A 27500-nucleotide genomic window follows, 5' to 3' on the forward strand; every position below is an offset into this window, starting at 1 on the left:
TGAATGTAATCTGGTACCGGTTTAAACACGGGCCTCGTCTGAAGGTAATCTGGTACCGGTTTTAAACACGGGCCTCGTCTGAATGTAATCTGGTACCGGTTTAAACACGGGCCTCATCTGAAGGTAATCTGGTACCGGTTTAAACACGGGTCTCGTCTGAAGGTAATCTGGTAATCTGGTAATCTGGTCCCGGTTTAAACACGGGACTCGTCTGAAGGTAACTGGTACCGGTTTAAACACGGGTCTCGTCTGAAGGTAATCTGGTACCGGTTTAAACACGGGTCTCGTCTGAAGGTAATCTGGTACCGGTTTAAACACGGGTCTCGTTTGAAGGTAATCTGGTACCGGTTTAAACACGGGTCTCGTTTGAAGGTAATCTGGTACCGGTTTAAACACAGGTCTCGTCTGAAGGTAATCTGGTACCGGTTTAAACACGGGCCTCGTCTGAAGGTAATCTGGTCGCGGTTTAAACACGGGCCTCGTCTGAAGGTAATCTGGTCGCGATTTAAACACGGGTCTCGTCTGAAGGTAATCTGGTACCTGTTTAAAAACGGGCCTCGTCTGAAGGTAATCTGGTCCCGGTTTAAACACGGGCCTCATCTGAAGGTAATCTGGTACCGGTTTAAACACGGGTCTCGTCTGAAGGTAATCTGGTACCGGTTTAAACACGGGTCTCGTCTGAAGGTAATCTGGTACCGGTTTAAACACGGGTCTCGTCTGAAGGTAATCTGGTACCAGTTTAAACACGGGTCTCGTCTGAAGGTAATCTAGTACCGGTTTAAACACGGGTCTCGTCTGAAGGTAATCTGGTACCGGTTTAAACACGGGTCTCGTCTGAAGGTAATCTGGTACCAGTTTAAACACGGGTCTCGTCTGAAGGTAATCTAGTACCGGTTTAAACACGGGTCTCGTCTGAAGGTAATCTGGTACCAGTTTAAACACGGGTCTCGTCTGAAGGTAATCTGGTACCAGTTTAAACACGGGTCTCGTCTGAAGGTAATCTAGTACCGGTTTAAACACGGGCCTCGTCTGAAGGTAATCTGGTCGCTGTTTAAACACGGGCCTCGTCTGAAGGTAATCTGGTCGCGGTTTAAACACGGGTCTCGTCTGAAGGTCATCTGGTACCGGTTTAAACACGGGTCTCGTCTGAAGGTCATCTGGTACCGGTTTAAACACGGGTCTCGTCTGAAGGTAATCTGGTACCGGTTTAAACACGGGTCTCGTCTGAAGGTAATCTGGTAATCTGGTAATCTGGTCCCGGTTTAAACACGGGACTCGTCTGAAGGTAACTGGTACCGGTTTTAAACACGGGTCTCGTCTGAAGGTAATCTGGTACCGGTTTAAACACGGGTCTCGTCTGAAGGTAATCTGGTCGCGGTTTAAACACGGGCCTCGTCTGAAGGTAATCTGGTCGCGGTTTAAACACGGGCCTCGTCTGAAGGTAATCTGGTCGCGGTTTAAACACGGGTCTCGTCTGAAGGTAATCTGGTACCGGTTTAAACACGGGCCTCGTCTGAATGTAATCTGGTACCGGTTTAAACACGGGCCTCATCTGAAGGTAATCTGGTACCGGTTTAAACACGGGTCTCGTCTGAAGGTAATCTGGTAATCTGGTAATCTGGTACCGGTTTAAACACGGGCCTCATCTGAAAGTAATCTGGTACCGGTTTTAAACAAAAATTAATGAAGTATGGAGGTAGTTTTGTGCCAACAAAAAAACTGAGGGGTAAATATGTCCAAATATATAAATATTATTTCCTTTTATCTCCTAAATTTTGCACAGACACTTCAAAACCTTGTTCCTGGGTGATTTATATTTTCACTGTCTTTTTTTGGTCATTGATGAATGTGTTATTCAATGTGTTTCTATGGGCTACGGTAGATGAAGGCCAAATTCAACATTTACCGCCCCCTCCCCAGGCTTACACTTTTAGGGGGTTTTAATATATACTTTTAAATTATACCATGTGAGCGAAACATAAACATTCTAAATCAAATAATATATTAAAATATATAACTTTAAAAAAAATACATGTAATTTTGTCCTTTAAACATTTAAATGAAATACTGTAGAATTCCATTCATTCCGATGAAGGGAAGGTTCTTCTGAGGAGCTCCAATATGGCCGACAGGTGGCTTCCAAGCCTCTCATTGGCCAATACATAGCATCAGCAATCCCAGGGTTTATAGTGTACATCATCGGTAGTTACTAGTGACAACCATTTTTTTGGTTGGTGTGTTTTCCTGTTATACTGACCTCCTAACCGTCCTATCACCGTGGTAACAGCATCAGTAAGTTGAGATCCAGCCAGTCAGGGAGTGTGAAACCATGTTCTCATGACTCGACACTGAAGAGGGTGGTGGTGGTGGTGAACGATTAACCTCATCGTTCTACAAGCGTCAACATCCTTTAATAATGATGTCAGCAGAGGAATGTCAAGGTGTGTTTATGAGTCACAGTGACACAAGGTATTAAAAAAAAATGTTTATTGAACCTTTATTTAACTAGGCAAGTCGGTTAAGAACAAATTCTTATTTACAATGACAGCCTACTGGGGAACAGTGGGTTAACTGCCTGTTCAGGGGCAGAATAACAAACTTTACCCGTATCGGCAAGGGAATTCAATCCAATACTAGTCCAATTCAATACTAGTCCAACGCTCTAACCACTAGGCTACCTGCCCCCTCTAACCACTAGGCTACCCGCCCCCTCTAACCACTAGGCTACCTGCCCCCTCTAACCACTAGGCTACCTTCCTCCTCTAACCACTAGGCTACCCGCCCCCTCTAACCACTAGGCTACCTGCCCCCTCTAACCACTAGGCTACCCGCCCCCTCTAACCACTAGGCTACCTGCCCCCTCTAACCACTAGGCTACCTTCCTCCTCTAACCACTAGGCTACCCGCCCCCTCTAACCACTAGGCTACCTGCCCCCTCTAACCACTAGGCTACCTGCCCCCTCTAACCACTAGGCTACCTGCCCCCTCTAACCACTAGGCTACCTGCCCCCTCTAACCACTAGGCTACCTGCCCCCTCTAACCACTAGGCTACCTGCCCCCTCTAACCACTAGGCTACCTGCCTCTCTAACCACTAGGCTACCTGCCCCCTCTAACCACTAGGCTACCTGCCCCCTCTAACCACTAGGCTACCTGCCGCCCCTAAAATGACATGACCCCGACGTGATATAAACACGCAACCTTCTGATTAAGTTGTTATTGTTGTTTATTATTGTTTCTTGACATACAGAGGGAGAGGTGGAGAAGGTGGAGTGGAGTCAACCCAGCATTAACACTGTGGGGCTCAGAACGAGGTGGCTTCCTGACCAGGCTCCTTCCCCCAGGACTCAACACCAGGTAACTGACCAGGCTCCTTCCCCCAGTACTCAACACCAGGTAACTGACCAGGCTCCTTCTCCCAGTACTCAACACCAGGCTCCTTCCCCCAGTACTCAACACCAGGTAACTGACCAGGCTCCTTCCCCCAGTACTCAACACCAGGTAACTGACCAGGCTCCTTCTCCCAGTACTCAACACCAGGCTCCTTCCCCCAGTACTCAACACCAGGCTCCTTCCCCCAGTACTCAACACCAGGCTCCTTCCCCCAGTACTCAACACCAGGTAACTGACCAGGCTCCTTCTCCTAGTACTCAACACCAGGTAACTGACCAGTCTCCTTCCCCCAGTACTCAACACCAGGTAACTGACCAGGCTCCTTCTCCCAGTACTCAACACCAGGTAACTGACCAGGCTCCTTCCCCCAGTACTCAACACCAGGTAACTGACCAGGCTCCATCTCCCAGTACTCAACACCAGGTAACTGACCAGGCTCCATCTCCCAGTAGTCAACACCAGGTAACTGACCAGGCTCCTTCTCCCAGTACTCAACACCAGGTAACTGACCAGGCTCCTTCTCCCAGTACTCAACACCAGGCTCCTTCCCCCAGTACTCAACACCAGGTAACTGACCAGGCTCCTTCCCCCAGTACTCAACACCAGGTAACTGACCAGGCTCCTTCTCCCAGTACTCAACACCAGGCTCCTTCCCCCAGTACTCAACACCAGGCTCCTTCCCCCAGTACTCAACACCAGGCTCCTTCCCCCAGTACTCAACACCAGGTAACTGACCAGGCTCCTTCTCCTAGTACTCAACACCAGGTAACTGACCAGTCTCCTTCCCCCAGTACTCAACACCAGGTAACTGACCAGGCTCCTTCTCCCAGTACTCAACACCAGGTAACTGACCAGGCTCCTTCCCCCAGTACTCAACACCAGGTAACTGACCAGGCTCCATCTCCCAGTACTCAACACCAGGTAACTGACCAGGCTCCATCTCCCAGTAGTCAACACCAGGTAACTGACCAGGCTCCTTCTCCCAGTACTCAACACCAGGTAACTGACCAGGCTCCTTCTCCCAGTACTCAACACCAGGCTCCTTCCCCCAGTACTCAACACCAGGTAACTGACCAGGCTCCTTCTCCCAGTACTCAACACCAGGTAACTGACCAGGCTCCTTCTCCCAGTACTCAACACCAGGTAACTGACCAGGCTCCTTCTCCCAGTACTCAACACTTTTTTATTTTATTTTACCTTTATTTAACTAGGCAAGTCAGTTAAGAACAAATTCTTATTTTCAATGACGGCCTGGGAACAGTGGGTTAACTGCCTGTTCAGGGGCAGAACGACAGATTTGTACACCAGGCTCCTTCCCCCAGTACTCAACACCAGGCTCCGTCTCCCGGTACTCAACACCAGGCTCTGTCTCCCAATACTCAACACCAGGCTCCTTCCCCCAGTACTCAACACCAGGTAACTGACCAGCCTCCTTCCCCCAGTTTCAACACCAGGCTCCTTCCCCCAGTACTCAACACCAGGCTGTAGTTTGTGTAAAGGCTGTGCTGTAGAGAGACAGGAAATGAAGGTAGAGAGGACGCATTAGAAGGGTGTGGGTTGGGATTCAAACCTGGCATGTATCTGTTCTGAAGGCAGCGCCAGTAACCACTAGACCACCCCAGGGTGTAGTTTGTGTAAAGGCTGTGCTGTAGGATTAATACAGATACTCTTTAAAGAGGTATCATAGACAGGATGCTATCGCAGGGCCTCAGTACACCACATGACCAACACCCTCTGACTCCATCTGTCTGGATCGCAGGACCGTTTTCTTAGTGCTCAGGCCTGGATTTGTTTCTGAAGATCCTCGGCTTCAACAGTTGTGTTCCAGATAGAGAGTAGCTCATTGTTACATCTGAAGGGGGGATAGGCTTTTAGCTCTGCTGGCTCTGCTTGGTGTCTGTTGGCTCTGCTTGGTGCCTGCTGGCTCTGCTTGGTGTCTGTTGGCTCTGTTTGGTGTCTGTTGGCTCTGTTTGGTGTCTGTTGGCTCTGTTTGGTGTCTGTTGGCTCTGTTTGGTGTCTGTTGGCTCTGTTTGGTGTCTGTTGGCTCTGTTTGGTGTCTGTTGGCTCTGCTTGCTGTCTGCTGGCTCTGCTTTGTGTCTGCTGGCTCTGCTTGCTGTCTGCTGGCTCTGCTTTGTGTCTGCTGGCTCTGCTTGGTGTCTGTTGGCTCTGCTTGCTGTCTGCTGGCTCTGCTTTGTGTCTGCTGGCTCTGTTTGGTGTCTGTTGGCTCTGCTTGGTGTCTGTTGGCTCTGCTTGCTGTGTGCTGGCTCTGCTTGGTGTCAGTTGGCTCTGCTTGCTGTGTGCTGGCTCTGCTTGGTGTCTGTTGGCTCTGCTTGGTGTCTGCTGGCTCTGCTTGGTGTCTGCTGGCTCTGCTTGGTGTCTGTTGGCTCTGGTTACCTGCTGCTGGCTCTGCTTGGTGTCTGTTGGCTCTGCTTGGTGTCTGTTGGCTCTGCTTGCTGTGTGCTGGCTCTGCTTGGTGTCTGTTGGCTCTGCTTGGTGTCTGCTGGCTCTGCTTGGTGTCTGCTGGCTCTGCTTGGTGTCTGTTGGCTCTGGTTACCTGCTGCTGGCTCTGCTTGGTGTCTGTTGGCTCTGCTTGGTGTCTGTTGGCTCTGCTTGGTGTCTGCTGGCTCTGCTTGGTGTCTGTTGGCTCTGGTTACCTGCTGCTGGCTCTGTTCGCTCTGTGCTGGCTCTGTTTTCTGTCTGCTGGCTCTGGTTCCTATCTGCTGGCTCTGCTTACTGTCTGCTGGCTCTGCTTGCTGTCTGCTGGCTCTGGTTGCTGCTGGGGCTGTTGTTACGAATGGGGAGAGGCAGTCATATGACAGCCAAAGAAGCAGAGGGCATTAAGTACTAACCACTGACACAAACAGAGAGCCACAGATACACACAGTTATTGTGCCGCATGAAATGCCCCAAGTTAGTAAGACAAGAGAAACCAATCAGCCATTGTTGGGCAAGGGGAGAGGCTGTCATATGATAGCAGCACAAACAGCAAGCTTAAGTTACCACTGAAAGGCAGCTTTCAACAACAACAACAACTGCAACCATAACAACAACAATTACCACAACAACAACCACAACAACAACAACCACAATAACAACAACAACAACCACATCAACAACAACAACAACATCCACAACAACAACAACATCCACAACAACAACCACAACCACAACCATAACAACCACAACCACCACAACAACCACAGCCACAACCACAACCATAACAACCACAACCACCACAACAACCACAGTCACAACCACAACCATAACAACCACAACCACCACAACAACCACAACCACAACCACAACCATAACAACCACAACCACCACAACAACCACAGCCACAACCACAACCACAACCATAACAACCACCACAACAACCACAACCACAACCACAACCACAACCACAACCACAACCATAACAACCACCACAACAACCACAACCACAGCCGCAACCAGAACAACCACAACCACAGCCACAACCACAACCATAACAACCACAACCACCACAACAACCACAACAACCACAGCCACAACCACAACCACAACCACAACCATAACAACCACAACCACCACTAAAACCACAGCCACAACAACCACAGCAACAGCAACAACAACAACCACCACAACAACAACCACAACATCCACCACAACAACAACAACCACAGCAACAACATCAACCCCACAACCTCAACCACAACAATAACACAACAAATCAAATCAAATCAAATCAAATCAAATTGTATTTGTCACATACACATGGTTAGCAGATGTTAATGCGAGTGTAGCGAAATGCTTGTGCTTCTAGTTCCGACAATGCAGTAATAACCAACAAGTAATCTAACTAACTATTTCAAAACTACTGTCTTATACACAGTGTAAGGGGATAAAGAACAACAACAACAACATTTTTGTTGGTACAACATTACAATTGTATAATTATGGTGATAAACTAACACATTATGAAGACACCTGAAACAGATAGTGGTTTAACACATTATGAAGACAGCTGAAACAACTAGTGGTTTAACTAACACATTATGAAGACAGCTGAAACAGCTAGTGGTTTAACTAACACATTATGAAGACAGCTGAAACAACTAGTGGTTTAACTAACACATTATGAAGACAGCTGAAACAACTAGTGGTTTAACTAACACATTATGAAGACAGCTGAAACAACTAGTGGTTTAACTAACACATTATGAAGACAGCTGAAACAACTAGTGGTTTAACTAACACATTATGAAGACAGCTGAAACAGATAGTGGTTTAACTAACACATTATGAAGACAGCTGAAACAGATAGTGGTTTAACACATTATGAAGACAGCTGAAACAGATAGTGGTTTAACACATTATGAGGACAGCTGAAACAACTAGTGGTTTAACTAACACATTATGAAGACACCTGAAACAGATAGTGGTTTAACACATTATGAAGACAGCTGAAACAGATAGTGGTTTAACTAACACATTATGATGACAGCTGAAACAACTAGTGGTTTAACTAACACATTATGAAGACAGCTGAAACAGATAGTGGTTTAACACATTATGAAGACAGCTGAAACAGCTAGTGGTTTAACACATTATGAAGACAGCTGAAACAGCTAGTGGTTTAACTAACACATTATGAAGACAGCTGAAACAGATAGTGGTTTAACTAACACATTATGAAGACAGCTGAAACAGATAGTGGTTTAACTAACACATTATGAAGACAGCTGAAACAGCTAGTGGTTTAACTAACACATTATGAAGTCAGCTGAAACAGATAGTGGTTTAACTAACACATTATGAAGACAGCTGAAACAACTAGTGGTTTAACTAACACATTATGAAGACAGCTGAAACAGATAGTGGTTTAACTAACACATTATGAAGACAGCTGAAACAGATAGTGGTTTAACTAACACATTATGAAGACACCTGAAACAGATAGTGGTTTAACACATTATGAAGACAGCTGAAACAGCTAGTGGTTTAACTAACACATTATGAAGACAGCTGAAACAGATAGTGGTTTAACTAACACATTATGAAGACAGCTGAAACAGATAGTGGTTTAACTAACACATTATGAAGTCAGCTGAAACAGATAGTGGTTTAACTAACACATTATGAAGACAGCTGAAACAACTAGTGGTTTAACTAACACATTATGAAGACAGCTGAAACAGATAGTGGTTTAACTAACACATTATGAAGACAGCTGAAACAGATAGTGGTTTAACTAACACATTATGAAGACAGCTGAAACAGATAGTGGTTTAACACATTATGAAGACAGCTGAAACAGCTAGTGGTTTAACTAACACATTATGAAGACAGCTGAAACAGATAGTGGTTTAACTAACACATTTTGAAGACACCCAATCTACATTATTATCCTTCTTCTTCTTCTTCTCCTTCTGCTTCTGCTTCTCCTTTCCCACAGGTCTCAGGCAAGAAAAGCTCAGTGCCAATGGAGAGGGACAACAGGTCTTTAGGTTGGCAGGATCAGAGGAGAAGTTGGGCTAGCAGGACATCATCACACCTCAGTGGTAGTGGGACTCCTACCCAGTCTAACAACTCCCTCCCCGGGGCTAACACTACCTCAGAGCCTGCCAGGAAGAGCCCTCTACACAGGACAACCAGCAACAACCAACAACCTTCACACACTGAGGTTCCACCCTATGGGACCAGCTCACAGTCTCCTGGAATCCAACCTGGGGACGACTCAGACTCAGAACCCTGCTGGAGATCTTCTCTACACAGGACCAATAGCTTCCAAACGTCTTCTCCCTGGACGATCAGGCCAACAGTCCAAAATAATCCTTCACACACTGAGATATCCCCTTCTGGAACCAAATGTGCACCGTACAGGAGCAACAACTCTCTATGTAGGACAAACAGCGTCCAACAGAAACCTTCACACGCTGAGTTAACTCCTTACAGAACCAGCTCAGAGCCTTACAGAGCAACCTCTCTACAAAAACGAACAAGTTGTCTTCCACAAACTTCTCCTGCTGGGGTAGTATCACCCCCGGCCCCTGGGACCACTACAGGTGCTACCATCGTCCTGAAGACAACTACACCAGCCTTCTCCTCCATTACCATCGCCACCAAGAAGATCTCCAGGATGACAAGCCTCCCTGGGTCTAGACCTCTGAGCCCTGGATCTAGAGCCCCCAGACCCCAGAGCTACCACTCTGACGAGACCAGGGTCCCAGGCTATAAAGCCCCCAGACCCCAGAGCTACCACTCTGACGAGACCAGGGTCCCAGGCTATAAAGCCCCCAGGCCCCAGAGCTACCACTGTGACGAGGCCAGTGTCCCAGGCTATAAAACCCCCAGGCCCCAGAGCTACCACTGCGACGAGGCCAGTGTCCCAGGCTATAAAACCCCCAGTCCCCAGAGCTACCACTGCGAAGAGGCCAGAGTCCCAGGATATAAAACCCCCAGGCCCCAGAGCTACCACTGCGACGAGGCCAGGGTCCCAGGCTATAAAACCCCCAGTCCCCAGAGCTACCACACAAACCAGGCCAGACTCTCCACCACCTGCACCTCTGTCACCCAGCAGGACCAGGTCCATCACCACCACCCCACCGGCAACGACCCCAGCTCTACCCCTGTCACCCTCAGGAGAAAGTCCACCGCCACCATAATCAAAGTGACCGAGCACAGAAGGATGACCTCTGAACCTGTCAACCGACTGAACGGAAGGCAGAGCCCTGTTTCATCTGTGTCAGGTGACCAACCAAATGATCAGGGCACGGCGGTTCACAGGAGAAAAGCCACCGTCATAAAAGTGACCGAGCACAGAGAGAGATACAGCCCAGGTCAGGATGCCAGAGGTGTGAACAGAAGCAGCAGTAGGCCGTCAGAGTACAGACACAGTTACACAGAGGGAGTGTACGGACACACATCCCCGTGGCAACAATCCCCGTGGCAACAAGGAGCCATGAATTCAAATAGGAACTCTGTGGAATCACTCCAGAGCACCCCTCCCTCCCAGTACCTTCTAGAATCATCTATGGACAGGATAGACAGGCCCAACTCTGCTCTGTTCCTGACTCCAAACAAGTCCACCTCAACCACTACAGTTGCTTTGAGGGACCCAGAGGGAAGCAGAGGTGGAGGGAAGCCAATACAGAAGTCTACCCTGATGCTGTTCATCAACCCCTCTTCTCCCTCTTCCACAGAGACGTCCATAGAGAAGGTTGGTGTAGAGAGAGTAGGCGAAGAGAGACGGGCTCGGGACAGAGCCAGGAGACCAGCGAGCTGCTATGCTAATGTATTTGGCCACTGGAGCCCAGAGACTGTTAAACAAGCTGGACCCGGGAACTGGAGCCCAGAGACTGTTACTGTTACACAAGCTGGACCCGGGAACTGGAGCCCAGAGACTGTTACTGTTACACAAGCTGGACCCGGGCATTGGAGCATGGGACTTCCTAACCAGACCCAGAATTCTAATATTGACCCAGTGAGGGACTGGGTCAAGGACACTGCTACCAGCAACAGTAGATTAAATACTGGATATTCTAGCTCTTCCATCAGTGCTGGACCAGCAGGCAGGGACAGGGAGATGTGTCCCCCAGAGACAGAGTCCTCCAGACCAGCAGGCAGGGACAGGGAGATGTGCCCCCCAGAGACAGAGTCCTCCAGACCAGCAGGCAGGGACAGGGAGATGTGCCCCCTGGAGACAGAGTCCTCCAGACCAGAGGGAATAGGGACGGAGAGAGAGATGTGTCCCCCAGAGTCAGAGTCCTCCAGACCAGCAGGCAGGGACAGGGAGATGTGTCCCCCAGAGACAGAGTCCTCCAGACCAGCAGGCAGGGACAGGGAGATGTGTCCCCTAGAGACAGAGTCCTCCAGACCAGCAGGCAGGGACAGGGAGATGTGCCCCCCAGAGACAGAGTCCTCCAGACCAGCAGGCAGGCACAGGGAGATGTGTCCCCTGGAGACAGAGTCCTCCAGACCAGAGGGAATAGGGACTGAGAGAGAAGGAGATCTAACACAACATCCACACCAGGCAGATGCCAGGAGCAGCCAACCACAACCTCCAGCTATCACTCTCATCAAGCACCAAGGTAGGAGTTACTGTCTCACGGTACCCAGAGCTGTTGATAGGAAATGACTACATATGACTCTGACTGACTCAGTGGAGGCTGGTGAGAGGAGCTGTAGGAGGACAGGCTCATTGTAAAGGCTGGGATGTAATAAATGGAACAGGGTCATGTGGTTTGATGTTGTTGAGAGCGTTCAATGAATTCCATTCCAGATATTACAATGAGCCCGTCCTCCTATAGCTCCTCCCACCAGCCTCCTCTGGACTGACTGTACCAGTCTCTGTATTAGAGCATTGTCTAAGTATATTGTGTGTGTGTGTGTGTGTGTGTATATGTGTGTGTTTTGTCTCTGTGTGTGTGTGTGTGTGTGTGTGTGTGTGTGTGTGTGTGTGTGTCTCTGTGTGTGTGTGTGTGTGTGTGTGTGTGTGTGTGTGTGTGTGTGTGTGTGTGTGTGTGTGTGTCTCTGTGTGTGTGTGTGTGTGTGTGTGTGTGTGTGTGTGTGTGTGTGTGTGTTTTGTCTCTGTGTGTGTGTGTGTGTGTGTGTGTGTGTGTGTGTGTGTGTGTGTGTGTGTGTGTGTGTGTGTGTGTATATGTGTGTGTTTTGTCTCTGTGTGTGTGTGTGTGTGTGTGTGTGTGTGTGTGTGTGTGTGTGTGTGTGTGTGTGTGTGTGTGTGTGTGTGTATATGTGTGTGTTTTGTCTCTGTGTGTGTGTGTGTGTGTGTGTGTGTGTGTGTGTGTGTGTGTGTGTGTGTGTGTGTGTGTGTGTGTGTGTGTGTGTGTGTGTGTGTGTGTTTTGTCTCTGTGTGTGTGTGTGTGTGTGTGTGTGTGTGTGTGTGTGTGTGTGTGTGTGTGTGTGTGTGTGTGTGTGTGTGTGTGTGTGTGTGTGTGTGTGTGTGTGTGTGTGTGTGTCTCTGTGTGTGTGTGTGTGTGTGTGTGTGTGTGTGTGTGTCTCTGTGTGTATGTGATGCTATAGAATGTGTTTATTTGTCATACACACTTCACCACTCTCAGGTTTGATTTCTCCTCAGTCTTACCCTGTGTGTGTGTGTGTGTGTGTGGTGTGTGTGTGTGTGTGTGTGTGTGTGTGTGTGTGTGTGTGTGTGTATATGTGTGTGTGTGTGTGTGTGTGTGTGTGTGTGTGTGTGTGTGTGTGTGTGTGTCTCTGTGTGTGTGTGTGTGTGTGTGTGTGTGTGTGTGTGTGTGTATATGTGTGTGTTTTGTCTCTGTGTCTCTGTGTGTATATGTGTGTGTGTGTGTGTGTGTGTGTGTGTGTGTGTGTGTGTGTATGTGATGCTATAGAAGGTGTTTATTTGTCATACACACTTCACCACTCTCAGGTTTGATTTCTCCTCAGTCTTACCCTGTGTGTGTGTGTGTGTGTGTGTGTCTCTGTGTGTATGTGATGCTATAGAAGGTGTTTATTGTCATACACACTTCACCACTCTCAGGTTTGATTTCTCCTCAGTCTTACCCTGTGTGTGTGTGTGTGTGTGTGTGTGTGTGTGTGTATGTGATGCTATAGAAGGTGTTTATTTGTCATACACACTTCACCACTCTCAGGTTTGATTTCTCCTCTTCCTTGATGGAACCTTATTTTATTATTATACAGCGATGAATCTCCTCAGTTTAAATGAAACTCTCACTGCAGGGTATCTGCATCAGCGGTGGTTCAGACAGCACTGTTACCCTGAAGCAGAGAGGAGGTCCTTTCTAGCTCTCTATGTCTCTCTCTCTCTCTCTCGCTCGCTCTCTGTCTCTATCTCTCTCTCTCTCTCCTCCGCTCCTCTCTCTCTCTCTCTCTCTCTCTCTCTCTCTCTCTCTCTGTCTCTATCTCTCTCTCTATGTCTCTCTCTCTCTCTCTTCTCCTCTGTCCTCTATCTCTCTCTCTCTCTGTCTCTATCTCTCTCTCTATGTCTCTCTCTCTCTCTCTCGCTCTCTGTCTCTATCTCTCTCTCTCTCTGTCTCTATCTCTCTCTCTCTCTCTCTCTCTCTCTGTCTCTCTCTCTCTCTCTCTATCTTTCTCTCTCTCTCTCTCTCTCTCTCTCTCTCTCTCTCTCTCTATCTTTCTGTCTCTAATCTCCTCTCTTCCTCTTTGTCTCTATCTCTCTCTTTCTTCTCTCTCTCTGGGTCTCTCCTCTCTCTCTCTCTCGCTCTCTGTCTCTATCTCTCTCTCTCGCTCTCCTGTCTCTATCTCTCTCTCTCCTCTCTCTGTTCTCTACTCTCTCTCTTCTCTTCTCTCCTCTCTCTCTCTGTCTCTATCTCCCTCGTCGCTCTCTGTCTCTATCTCTCTCTCTTCTCTCTCTCATGTCTCGATCTTCTCCTGCTCTCTCTCTTCTGTCTCTCTCTCTCTCTCGCTCTCTGTTCTCTATTCTCTCTCTCACTCTTGTCTCGTCTCTCTCTTCTCTCTCCCTATTCTTCTGTCTCTTCTCTCTGTCTCTCCTTCTCTCGCTCTCTCTCTCTCTCTCTCTCTCTCTCTCTCTGTCTCTCTCTCTCTCTCTCTCCTATCTCTCTCTCTCTCTCTTATCTCTTCTCTCTCTCTCTCTCTCTCTTCTCTCTCTCTCTGTCTCTCTCTCTCTCTCTCTGTCATCTCTCTCTCTCTGTCTCTCTCTCTCTCTGTCTCTGTCTTTGTCTCTCTCTCTCTCTCTCTCTTCTCTCTCTCTCTCTCTCTCTCTCTCTCTCTCCTCTGTCTCTCTCTCTCTCTCTCTCTCTCTCTGTCTCTCTCTCTCTCTCTCTCTAGCTCTCTTGATCTCTTTTTCTCTCTTTCTAGCTCTCTCACTCTCTATCTCTCTCTCTCTCTAGCTCTCTTTCTCTCTCTAGCTCTCTTTCTCTCTCTATCTCTCACTCTCTATCTCTCACTCTCTATCTCTCTCTCTAGCTCTCTATCTCGCACTCTCTCTAGCTCTCTCTAGCTCTCTTTCTCTCTCTAGCTCTCTATCTCGCACTCTCTCTCTCTCTATCTCTCTTTCATTTTCCCACGCATCCTTTGTATATCTGTCCTTTTTTCACAGGCGGAGAGAAGGCAGAGAGGGAGAGAGGATTCCAGGGGAATTAAGAACTGCTTAATGTGATAGAAATAATAGAAGACTTAGTGGAACTGATTGAAAGCACACAGCCTCCTGGTCTGGCTTCAACTCCCTAACAATACAGCCATATCATTATACAGTATTCTATATTATAATAACACTGTCACACAGCCTCCTGGTCTGGCTTCAACTCCCTAACAATACAGCCATATCATTATACAGTATTCTATATTATAATAACACTGTCACACAGCCTCCTGGTCTGGCTTCAACTCCCTAACAATACAGCCATATCATTATACAGTATTCTATATTACAATAACACTGTCACACAGCCTCCTGGTCTGGCTTCAACTCCCTAACAATACAGCCATATCATTATACAGTATTCTATATTCTAATAACACAGTATAATACAGTATTCTATATTATAATTATACAGTATTCTATATTATAATAACACAGTATTATACAGTATTCTATATTATAATAACACAGTATAATACAGTATTCTATATTATAATAACACAGTATTATACAGTATTCTATATTATAATAACACAGTATTATACAGTATTCTATATTATAGTAACACAGTATATACAGTATTCTATATTATAATAACATAGTATTATACAGTATTCTATATTATAATAACACAGTATTCTATATTATAATAACATAGTATTATACAGTATTCTATATTATAATAACACAGTATTCTATATTATAATAACACAGTATTATACAGTATTCTATATTATAATAACACATTATTATACAGTATTCTATATTATAATTATACAGTATTCTATATTATAATAACACAGTATTATACAGTATTCTATATTATAATAACACAGTATTATACAGTATTCTATATTATAATTACACAGTATTCTATATTATAATAACACAGTATAATACAGTATTCTATATTATAATAACACAGTATTATACAGTATTCTATATTATAATAACACAGTATTATACAGTATTCTATATTATAATTACACAGTATTCTATATTATAATAACACAGTATAATACAGTATTCTATATTATAATAACACAGTATTATACAGTATTCTATATTATAATAACACAGTATAATACAGTATTCTATATTATAATAACACAGTATTATACAGTATTCTATATTATAATAACAAATTAATTATACAGTATTCTATATTATAATAACACAGTATTATACAGTATTCTATATTGTAATAACACAGTATAAGACAGTATTCTATATTATAATAACACATTAATTATACAGTATTCTATATTATAATAACACAGTATTATACAGTATTCTATATTATAACACAGTATTATACAGTATTCTATATTATAATAACACAGTATTCTATATTACAATAACACAGTATTATACAGTATTCTATATTATAACACAGTATTATACAGTATTCTATATTATAATTATACAGTATTCTATATTATAATAACACAGTATTATACAGTATTCTATATTATAATAACACAGTATTATACAGTATTCTATATTATAATTATACAGTATTCTATATTATAATAACACAGTATTATACAGTATTCTATATTAGAATTATACAGTATTCTATATTACAATAACACAGTATTATACAGTATTCTATATTATAATAACACAGTATTATACAGTATTCTATATTATAATAACACAGTATTATACAGTATTCTATATTATAATAACACAGTATAATGCAGTATTCTATATTATAATAACACAGTATAATACAGTATTCTATATTATAATAACACAGTATTATACAGTATTCTATATTATAATAACACAGTATAATGCAGTATTCTATATTATAATAACACAGTATAATACAGTATTCTATATTATAATAACACAGTATTATACAGTATTCTATATTATAATAACACGGTATTATACAGTATTCTATATTATAATAACACAGTATTCTATATTATAATAACACAGTATTATACAGTATTCTATATTATAATAACACAGTATAATGCAGTATTCTATATTATAATAACACAGTATAATACAGTATTCTATATTATAATAACACAGTATTATACAGTATTCTATATTATAATAACACGGTATTATACAGTATTCTATATTATAATAACACGGTATTATACAGTATTCTATATTATAATTATACAGTATTCTATATTATAATAACACAGTATTATACAGTATTCTATATTATAATAACACAGTATTATACAGTATTCTATATTATAATTATACAGTATTCTATATTATAATAACACAGTATTATACAGTATTCTATATTATAATAACACAATACATTTATAGAGTTTGTTATGTATTTGAAATAGAAGAATACATATATTGAGCATGTAATTGTGTCCTCCAGTACTGCAGTCTAGGGTGTAGTACTATTGCATGTCTGAAAGAGAGACCGTCACTTCAATAAGTAACGGTGGATCTCGCTGAGAGCTTTCTGCATGCTGTCTCTGCAGCTATTCCCTTCTTCATGCTCTCACGCTTCCCTGTGTGAAATTTTCTCATTATTTTTTAATCAGGCTCATTACGAGTGTCATTCGTTAATTACCTAGGCCTGAGGCGCATCAGCTTAAAGTAAATGTTTGATGTAGTTTGGTTGCATAGGTACAGTGGGGCAAAAAAAGTATTTAGTCAGCCACCAATTGTGCAAGTTCTCCCACGTAAAAAGATGAGAGAGGCCTGTAATTTTCATCATAGGTCAACTATGACAGACAAAATGAGAAAAAAAATCCTGAAAATCACATGTATTTTTAATGAATTTATTTGCAAATTATGGTGTACTGTACCACCTGACACCAGTAGGAGAGGAATGTTATGGAGTATAATATACCACCTGACACCAGTAGGAGAGGAATGTTATGGAGTATAATATACCACCTGACACCAGTAGGAGAGGAATGTTATGGAGTATAATATACCACCTGACACCAGTAGGAGAAGAATGTTATGGAGTATAATATACCACCTGACACCAGTAGGAGAGGAATGTTATGGAGTATAATATACCACCTGACACCAGTAGGAGAGGAATGTTATGGAGTTTAATATACCACCTGACACCAGTAGGAGAGGAATGTTATGGAGTATAATATACCACCTGACACCAGTAGGAGAGGAATGTTTTTGGGGTATAATATACCACCTGACACCAGTAGGAGAGGAATGTTATGGAGTATAATATACCACCTGACACCAGTAGGAGAGGAATGTTATGGAGTATAATATACCACCTGACACCAGTAGGAGAGGAATGTTATGGAGTATAATATACCACCTGACACCAATAGGAGGGGAATGTTATGGAGTATACTATACCACCTGACACCAGTAGGAGGGGAATGTTATGGAGTATAATATACCACCTGACACCAGTAGGAGAGGAATGTTATGGAGTATAATATACCTGTAGCAGGACTGGCAGGAAAAAAATTGTATTTATTTTTATTTAACCTTTATTCAACCAGGTAGGCTAGTTGAGAACAAGTTCTCATTTACAACTGCGACCTGGCCAAGATAAAGCAAAGCAGTTTGAGACATACAACAACACAGAGTTACACTTTTAATAAACTTTAGCCTCTTGTATCCTGTAATTTTGTCATTGTTGTGTTCTAAATGTTTTTTCACACAAAGGGGATTTAATTCCAACAAGGACTACAGGCCTACTCATGTAATACATTCTCTATGTCACTTAGGAAAATACATAATTAATTACAGACCTACTCATGTAATACATTCTCTATGTCACTTAGGAAAATACATCATTAATTACAGACCTACTCATGTAATACATTCTCTATGTCACTTAGGGAAATACATCATTAATTACAGGCCTACTCATGTAATACATTCTCTATGTCATTTAGGAAAATACATCATTAATTACAGGCCTACTCATGTAATACATTCTCTATGTCACTTAGGAAAATACATCATTAATTACAGGCCTACTCATGTAATACATTCTCTATGTCACTTAGTAAAATACATCATTAATTACAGGCCTACTCATGTAATACATTATCTATGTCACTTAGGAAAATACATCATTAATGACAGGCCTACTCATGTAATACATTATCTATGTCACTTAGGAAAATACATCATTAATTACAGGCCTACTCATGAAATACATTCTCTATGTCACTTAGGAAAATACATCATTAATGACAGGCCTACTCATGTAATACATTATCTATGTCACTTAGGAAAATACATCATTAATTACAGGCCTACTCATGTAATACATTCTCTATGTCACTTAGGAAAATACATCATTAATGACAGGCCTACTCATGTAATACATTCTCTATGTCACTTAGGAAAATACACCATTAATGACAGGCCTACTCATGTAATACATTCTCTATGTCACTTAGGAAAATACATCATTAATTACAGGCCTACTCATGTAATACATTCTCTATGTCACTTAGGAAAATACATAATTAATTACAGACCTACTCATGTAATACATTCTCTATGTCACTTAGGAAAATACATCATTAATTACTGGCCTACTCATGTAATACATTCTCTATGTCACTTAGGAAAATACATCATTAATTACAGGCCTACTCATGTAATACATTCTCTATGTCACTTAGGAAAATACATCATTCATTTAATTGTATGTATATTGATCTTGGTTGGCACAACTTCAACTATTTTCTAAAAGTCATCCAAATAAGCATATTGATTTGTCGCTAACTGTCTAACAAAGGCGTCCTGTGTTTCAGAGCCCCAATCACATCAGCAGTCTCCTGAGGCTGTCTAACAAAGGCGTCCTGTGTTTCAGAGCCCCAGTCACATCAGCAGTCTCCTGAGGCTGTCCTGGCCCTCAACGCCGCCGCCGTCATAGCTCATATCAAACTCCAGAGACAACTGAGCCTGAGGAAGACAACACCACATGACCTTTCTACACAGGACTCAAGGTCACCCACAACACCGGAGGGGGGAAAAGCACTGGGTATTGTTGCTGTTTTTAAAGTTTTTGCCTAGACGTTAATGACCTTCACAGAGATTAGCTCGTAACAAATATCGATCCTTGAAAGAATTTCAGTTAAATGTCAGTAATGTTGCTGGGTTCTAACTTTTGAGTAGGCATTAAGAGAAACAACATGTGTCTTGCTTTAAGGTTTCTCTCTCTGTGTGTGTGTCAAGTTAATTGTTCCTGAAATTGTCTTTATAATCAGACAATTGTCTTGAGTTCAGATTATAAATCCCATTTTTGATTGAAAGGTAAAATAAAGTTATTGGAAGGATAAATAATTTGTTATATAAAGTTTATTGAATTTGTTTGAGAGAGAACGAGCAATCAACACACCCTCTCTTTTCTTTCTCTCTCTCTCTCTCTCTCTCTCTCTCTCTCTCTCTCTCTCTACCCTTCTCTCTCTCTCTCTCTCTCTCTCTCTCTCTCTCTCTCTCTCTCTCTCTCTCTCTCTCTCTACCCTTCTCTCTCTCTCTCTCTCTCTCTCTCTCTCTCTCTCTCTCTCTACCCTTCTCTCTCTCTCTCTCTCTCTCTCTCTCTCTCTCTTTCTCTCTCTCGCTCTCTCTCTCTCTCTCTCTCTCTCTCTCTCTCTCTCTCTCTCTCTCTCTCTCTCTCTCTCTCTCTCTCTGTCTCTCTCTGTCTCTCTCTCTCTCACTCACTCACTCACTCACTCACTCACTCACTCACTCACTCACTCACTCACTCACTCACTCACTCACTTCTAGTGAAGGATGCTGGTGGTTGTGTGCGACCCAGGACTGATGACAACAGACTAGACCCTGGTGAGACCACCAGAACCAAACATCACACAACCCAGATTGATGTTGGGTTTATTCCCCTGAATTCTGACTCTGACCCGGAAACAAGCAAAGTCAACATTCCATCACCCAGGGTAAGTTGAAGTTCTGGATGCAGTGAACTCATGAAACTTGATGATGAAAGACGTGTCTTGGGCTCCAGGCGTAATGCTTTCACAACAGGCCTGTTCATCTCTCAGCATAGTCAAGTCAGAGATGTTGCATGCTGGGACTGTATCTTGTTATATTTTTCCTCTGCGGCGAAAAAACACACACTACATTTCTGTAAGGGAGAAATCAATAGTAACACAACATGCGCCAGCGCCTAGCCAGCCTCCCTCCACATGAAGAATACCAGCTCCTAGCCAGCCTCCCTCCACATGAAGAATACCAGCTCCTAGCCAGCTCCTAGCCAGCTCCTAGCCATCTCCTAGCCAGCCTCCCTCAACATGAAGAGTACCAGCTCCTAGCCAGCTCCTAGCCAGCTCCTAGCCAGGCTCCCTCCACATGAAGAATACCAGCTCCTAGCCAGCCTCCCTCCACATGAAGAATACCAGCTCCTAGCCAGCCTCCCTCCACATGAAGAATACCAGCTCCTAGCCAGCATCTAGCCAGCTCCTAGCCAGCCTCCCTCCACATGAAGAATACCAGCTCCTAGCCAGCTCCTAGCCAGCTCATAGCAATCTCCTAGCCAGCTCCCTCCACATGAAGAGTACCAGCTCCTAGCCAGCGCCTAGCCATCTCCTAGCCAGCCTCCCTCCACATGAAGAATACCAGCTCCTAGCCAGCCTCCCTCCACATGAAGAATACCAGCTCCTAGCCAGCTCCTAGCCAGCTCCTAGCCATCTCCTAGCCAGCCTCCCTCAACATGAAGAGTACAAGCTCCTAGCCAGCTCCTAGCCAGCTCCTAGCCAGGCTCCCTCCACATGAAGAATACCAGCTCCTAGCCAGCCTCCCTCCACATGAAGAATACCAGCTCCTAGCCAGCCTCCCTCCACATGAAGAATACCAGCTCCTAGCCAGCATCTAGCCAGCTCCTAGCCAGCCTCCCTCCACATGAAGAATACCAGCTCCTAGCCAGCTCATAGCAATCTCCTAGCCAGCTCCCTCCACATGAAGAGTACCAGCTCCTAGCCAGCGCCTAGCCATCTCCTAGCCAGCCTCCCTCCACATGAAGAATACCAGCTCCTAGCCAGCTCCTAGCCAGCTCCTAGCCAGCCTCCCTCCACATGAAGAATAACAGCTCCTAGCCAGCCTCCCTCCACATGAAGAGTACCAGCTCCTAGCCAGCCTCCATCCTCATGAAGAGCACCAGCTCCTAGCCATCCTCCCTCCACATGAAGAGTACCAGCTCATAGCCAGACTCCCTCCACATGAAGAGTACCAGCTCCTAGCCAGCTCCTAGCCAGCACCTAGCCAGCCTCCCTCCACATGAAGAATACCAGCTCCTAGCTAGCCTCCTTCCACATGAAGAATACCAACTCCTAGCCAGCCTCCCTCCACACGAAGAGTACCAGCTCCTAGCCAGCCTCCCTCCTTATGAAGAGCACCAGCTCCTAGCCAGCCTCCCTCCACATGAAGAGTACCAGCTCATAGCCAGCCTCCCTCCACATGAAGAATACCAGCTCCTAGCCAGCTCCTAGCCAGCTCATAGCCATCTCCTAGCCAGCCTCCCTCCACATGAAGAGTACCAGCTCCTAGCCAGCTCATAGCCATCTCCTAGCCAGCCTCCCTCCACGTGAAGAATACCACCTCCTAGCCATCTCCTAGCCAGCTCATAGCCATCTCCTAGCCAGCCTCCCTCCACATGAAGAATACCAGCTCCTAGCCAGCCTCCCTCCACATGAAGAATACCAGCTCCTAGCCAGCTCCTAGCCAGCTCATAGCCATCTACTAGCCAGCCTCCCTCCACATGAAGAGTACCAGCTCCTAGCCAGCTCCTAGCCAGCTCCTAGCCAGCCTCCCTCCACATGAAGAATACCAGCTCCTAGCCAGCTCCTAGCCAGCTCCTAGCCAGCCTCCCTCCACATGAAGAATACCAGCTCCTAGTCAGCCTCCCTCCACATGAAGAATACCAGCTCCTAGCCAGCACCTAGCCAGCTCCTAACCAGCCTCCCTCCACATGAAGAATACCAGCTCCTAGCCAGCCTCCCTCCACATGAAGAATACCAGCTCCTAGCCAGCCTCCCTCCACATGAAAGTACCAGCTCCTAGCCAGCTTCCCTCCTCATGAAGAGCACCAGCTCCTAGCCAGCCTCCCTCCACATGAAGAGTACCAGCTCATAGCCAGCCTCCCTCCACATGAAGAGTACCAGCTCCTAGCCAGCTCCTAGCCAGCACCTAGCCAGCCTCCCTCCACATGAAGAATACCAGCTCCTAGCCAGCCTCCCTCCACATGAAGAATACCAACTCCTAGCCAGCCTCCCTCCACATGAAGAGTACCAGCTCCTAGCCAGCCTCCCTCCACATGAAGAGTACCAGCTCCTAGCCAGCTCTTAGCCAGCACCTAGCCAGCCTCCCTCCACATGAAGAATATCAGCTCCTAGCCAGCCTCCCTCCACATGAAGAATACCAGCTCCTAGCCAGCTCCTAGCCAGCTCCTAGCCAGCCTCCCTCCACATGAAGAATACCAGCTCCTAGCTAGCTCCTAGCCTGCCTCCCTCCACATGAAGAATACCAGCTCCTAGCCAGCTCCTAGCCAGCACCTAGCCAGCTCCTAGCCAGCTCCTAGCCAGCCTCCCTACACATGAAGAATACCAGCTCCTAGCCAGCCTCCCTCCACATGAAGAATACCAGCTCCTAGCCAGCCTCCCTCTACATGAAGAATACCAGCTCCTAGCCAGCTCCTAGCCAGCCTCCCTCCACATGAAGAATACCAGCTCCTAGCCAGCTTCTAGCCAGCCTCCCTCCACATGAAGAATACCAGCTCCTAGCCAGCTCCCAGCCAGCCTCCCTCCACATGAAGAGTACCATCTCCTAGCCAGCTCCTAGCCAGCTCCTAGCCATCCTCCCTCTTCATGAAGAATACCAGCTCCTAGCCAGCTCCTAGCCAGCTCCTAGCTAGCTCCTAGCCAGCTCCTAGCCAGCTTCCCTCCACATGAATAGTACCAGCTCCTAGCCAGCTCCTAGCTAGCTCCTAGCCAGCCTCCCTCCACATGAAGAATACCAGCTCCTAGCCAGCCTCCCTCCACATGAAGTGTGCCAGCATCAGGAGTTCCAGGCATACCTCAGGGCAGTGTCCTCGGCCCCCTGCTGAAGCTCACTCTCACAGGGCAGATCGATGTTGTAATCACGTTAGTTGAATGCACTGACATTAGGTCAGTTTAGATAAGAGTGTCTACTAAATGACTAAAACATCTCTGCTTTTGGCCCACATACAGGAGGCTCTGGAGCGATCCAGACCACACTTCATCATTCGCTCTCAGGGCAGACTGAGAGAGATGGAGAGGCGGGCGGAAGAGAGGAGGGAGGAGAGGCACTCTGACCACCAGCCAGAGGAGATGATGCTGATGCACCATAGAGGACACAGCACCAGAACCAGTCCTCTCAGTGGTACTGTTCCACTGACTGTTTCTCTCTCTCTCTGTCATAGAGGACACAGCACCAGAACCAGTCTGAGTGGTATGGTACCACTGACTCTTTCTCTCTCTCTCTCTCTCTGTCTCTCTCTCTCTCTCTGTCTCTGCCTCCCTCCCTCTCTCTCTCTGTCTCCCTCTCTCTCTCCCTCTCTCCCTCTCTCTCTCCCTCTCTCCCTCTCTCTCTCCCTCTCTCTCTCTCTCTCTCGCTCTCGCTCTCTCTCTCTCTCTCTCACACCATCTCTTTCACTATGACACCCATTGTTCCCGTGCAGCTGCAGTGGGCTGTATGCCACACACATAGTCAGAGCTCTCTTCTGTCTGCAAATTTGGCCCTCAGGCTCGTTGTATATCTCCATAACATGATACAACGGAAACAAGATATCTACCCACATGTTTGTTCATATTGTTCCAGTTTTTCTTTGTTCTTCATATATATGTCTCTCTATTCATGGGAAAAAAATGATTGGCGTCACAAACAGCCCTGACCTTCAGACGTAATGAGTTTGTTTATCTGTCAATGCAGCGTCTCTATCGGAGATTTCCCTGCTGAATATCATCTTTAAAAGGGGCAATTTGTATTCGCTAAATCGATTTTTTTGACTTTTAAATCAATTATAGATACCCGTGAGCTCAGTTCAACTGTCAAACCCCATCAGAACCAAAAAATATACGTTTCAAAAAAAAAAAATCCTGTCTTTGCAAACAATGTAATTGTAAACAAACACTGTACAGCCTCAAAACATGGTTAAACTGTAATGTTGATATCATGGATGGTCAGTCCTTGCATCATCCACAGGTCTGTCTATGAATTTGAGAGAGGTTACATGTCTCAATCCCCATCCCTCATTTGTTTACCGAAACAGTGGCGGGGGTGTTCCTTTGTTATGGTTTGAAATGTAGATTGTCCCTTTAATGGTAGTATGCTGATTTCATAGTGCTTACTGCCCCCTGCTGGTCCTAGTGTGAAACTGCACCATTGGCTCAGATCAATGATAATGGCATTGAGTCATAAAGGATTATTCATTGGAGAATTGCCCTATTGTCAAAACAAAGACACTCTTCCTGTATGATAATTAATGCAGGATATGACCTCATTCAAGCAAATCAATGCAAGAAAAACTGTAACTGCCTGCCGCAGTGAAAAACATATCTCTTCCAGGTGATAGTGAATATAGTCATCTTCTCTGGCAGGCAGTATTCATCTTCTCTGACAGGCAGTAGTCATCTTCTCTGACAGGCAGTAGTCATCTTCTCTGACAGGCAGTAGTCATCTTCTCTGACATGCAGTAGTCATCTTCTCTGACAGGCAGTTGTCATCTTCTCTGACAGGCAGTAGTCATCTTCTCTGACAGGCAGTAGTCATCTTCTCTGGCAGGCAGTAGTCATCTTCTCTGACAGGCAGTAGTCATCTTCTCTGACAGGCAGTAGTCATCTTCTCTGACAGGCAGTAGTCATCTTCTCTGGCAGGCAGTAGTCATCTTCTCTGACAGGCAGTAGTCATCTTCTCTGACAGGCAGTAGTCATCTTCTCTGGCAGGCAGTAGTCATCTTCTCTGGCAGGCAGTAGTCATCTTCTCTGACAGGCAGTAGTCATCTTCTCTGACAGGCAGTAGTCATCTTCTCTGGCAGGCAGTAGTCATCTTCTCTGACAGGCAGTAGTCATCTTCTCTGACAGGCAGTAGTCATCTTCTTTGGCAGGCAGTAGTCATCTTCTCTGACAGGCAGTAGTCATCTTCTCTGACAGGCAGTAGTCATCTTCTCTGGCAGGCAGTAGTCATCTTCTCTGACAGGCAGTAGTCATCTTCTCTGACAGGCAGTAGTCATCTTCTCTGGCAGGCAGTAGTCATCTTCTCTGACAGGCAGTAGTCATCTTCTCTGACAGGCAGTAGTCATCTTCTCTGGCAGGCAGTAGTCATCTTCTCTGGCAGGCAGTAGTCATCTTCTCTGACAGGCAGTAGTCATCTTCTCTGGCAGGCAGTAGTCATCTTCTCTGACAGGCAGTAGTCATCTTCTCTGGCAGGCAGTAGTCATCTTCTCTGGCAGGCAGTAGTCATCTTCTCTGACAGGCAGTAGTCATCTTCTCTGGCAGGCAGTATTCATCTTCTCTGACAGAGAAGACTCTGACCTGATTACTCTCCCTTCATTATAGCCCTCTGTAGCCTCAGTCATCACCCTGATTACTCTCCCTTCATTATAGCCCTCTGTAGCCTCAGTCACCACCCTGATTACTCTCCCTTCATATAGCCCTCTGTAGCCTCAGTCACCACCCTGATTACTCTCCCTTCATATAGCTCTCTGTAGCCTCAGTCACCACCCGGATTACTCTCCCTTCATATAGCCCTCAGTAGCCTCAGTCACCACCCTGATTACTCTCCCTTCATATAGCCCTCTGTAGCCTCAGTCACCACCCTGATTACTCTCCCTTCATATAGCCCTCTGTAGCCTCAGTCACCACCCTGATTACTCTCCCTTCATATAGCCCTCTGTAGCCTCAGTCATCACCCTGATTACTCTCCCTTCATTATAGCCCTCTGTAGCCTCAGTCATCACCCTGATTACTCTCCCTTCATTATAGCCCTCTGTAGCCTCAGTCACCACCCTGATTACTCTCCCTTCATATAGCTCTCTGTAGCCTCAGTCACCACCCGGATTACTCTCCCTTCATATAGCCCTCAGTAGCCTCAGTCACCATCCTGATTACTCTCCCTTCATATAGCCCTCTGTAGCCTCAGTCACCACCCTGATTACTCTCCCTTCATATAGCCCTCTGCAGCCTCAGTCACCACCCTGATTACTCTCCCTTCATATAGCTCTCTGTAGCCTCAGTGACCACCCGGATTACTCTCCCTTCATTATAGCCCTCTGTAGCCTCAGTCATCACCCTGATTACTCTCCCTTCATTATAGCCCTCTGAAGCCTCAGTCACCACCCTGATTACTCTCCCTTCATTATAGCCCTCTGAAGCCTCAGTCACCACCCTGATTACTCTCCCTTCATTATAGCCCTCTGTAGCCTCAGTCATCACCCTGATTACTCTCCCTTCATTATAGCCCTCTGAAGCCTCAGTCACCACCCTGATTACTCTCCCTTCATATAGCCCTCTGTAGCCTCAGTCACCACCCTGATTACTCTCCCTTCATATAGCTCTCTGTAGCCTCAGTCACCACCCGGATTACTCTCCCTTCATATAGCCCTCAGTAGCCTCAGTCATCAGGAAGTATTGATTTTGAGGTACGTTCAGTACGCTGCTCCTGTTTTGGATTTTCTTTATGTCTATTATTAAACTCAGCTTGTGCTTCCAAACTCCCTGCGTAAGTTACAAACGATTGCTGCAGATCAAGTTATTGTTTTTCAATTATTTTAGTATTCTGAAAATATGAGTTTTGTTATTTTATTGTTGCAATTTATTAAACTTATGGGTCGGTGATCAGGCCTATCTCTGGTGTGTGAGTCGTGCGTGGCTACACAGTTGTGGGAGTACAGGATGGGACTAAGCACGCACCCCTGGGGGGCCCCGTGTTGAGGGTCAGCATGGTGGATGTGTTGCCTAGTCTCACTGCCTTGGAGCGGCCCGTCAGGAAGTCCAGGATCCAGTTGCACAGGTTACCTTGGTGTTCTTGGGCACATGGAG

The 27500-nt window shown here is 45.4% G+C and overlaps 1 protein-coding gene across 5 annotated transcripts in view; it reads left to right on the forward strand.

Annotated features, from left to right (window-relative positions):
* The window catches only part of LOC109886581 (uncharacterized), a 50807-nt gene that overhangs the window by 6751 nt on the left and 16556 nt on the right, over positions 1–27500 (forward strand). For 3 of the 5 annotated variants that reach the window (XR_004207182.1, XM_031815802.1, XM_031815800.1), the window contains exons 3-7: positions 3250–3356; positions 8830–11464; positions 19304–19474; positions 20221–20387; positions 23673–23913. Coding sequence is in view for 4 of the 5 variants with exons in the window: in XM_031815802.1 (XP_031671662.1) it covers positions 3250–3356; positions 8830–11464; positions 19304–19474; positions 20221–20387; positions 23673–23913 (3321 nt within the window). In the remaining variant the exon portion in view is untranslated. The remainder of the gene's footprint in view (positions 1–3249; positions 3357–8829; positions 11465–19303; positions 19475–20220; positions 20388–23672; positions 23914–27500) is intronic. The other 2 variants (XM_031815803.1, XM_031815801.1) reach the window with 1 other exon arrangement.

This window comes from Oncorhynchus kisutch, unplaced genomic scaffold (assembly GCF_002021735.2).
Source record: "Oncorhynchus kisutch isolate 150728-3 unplaced genomic scaffold, Okis_V2 scaffold634, whole genome shotgun sequence".
Classification (NCBI taxonomy): Eukaryota; Metazoa; Chordata; class Actinopteri; order Salmoniformes; family Salmonidae; genus Oncorhynchus; species Oncorhynchus kisutch.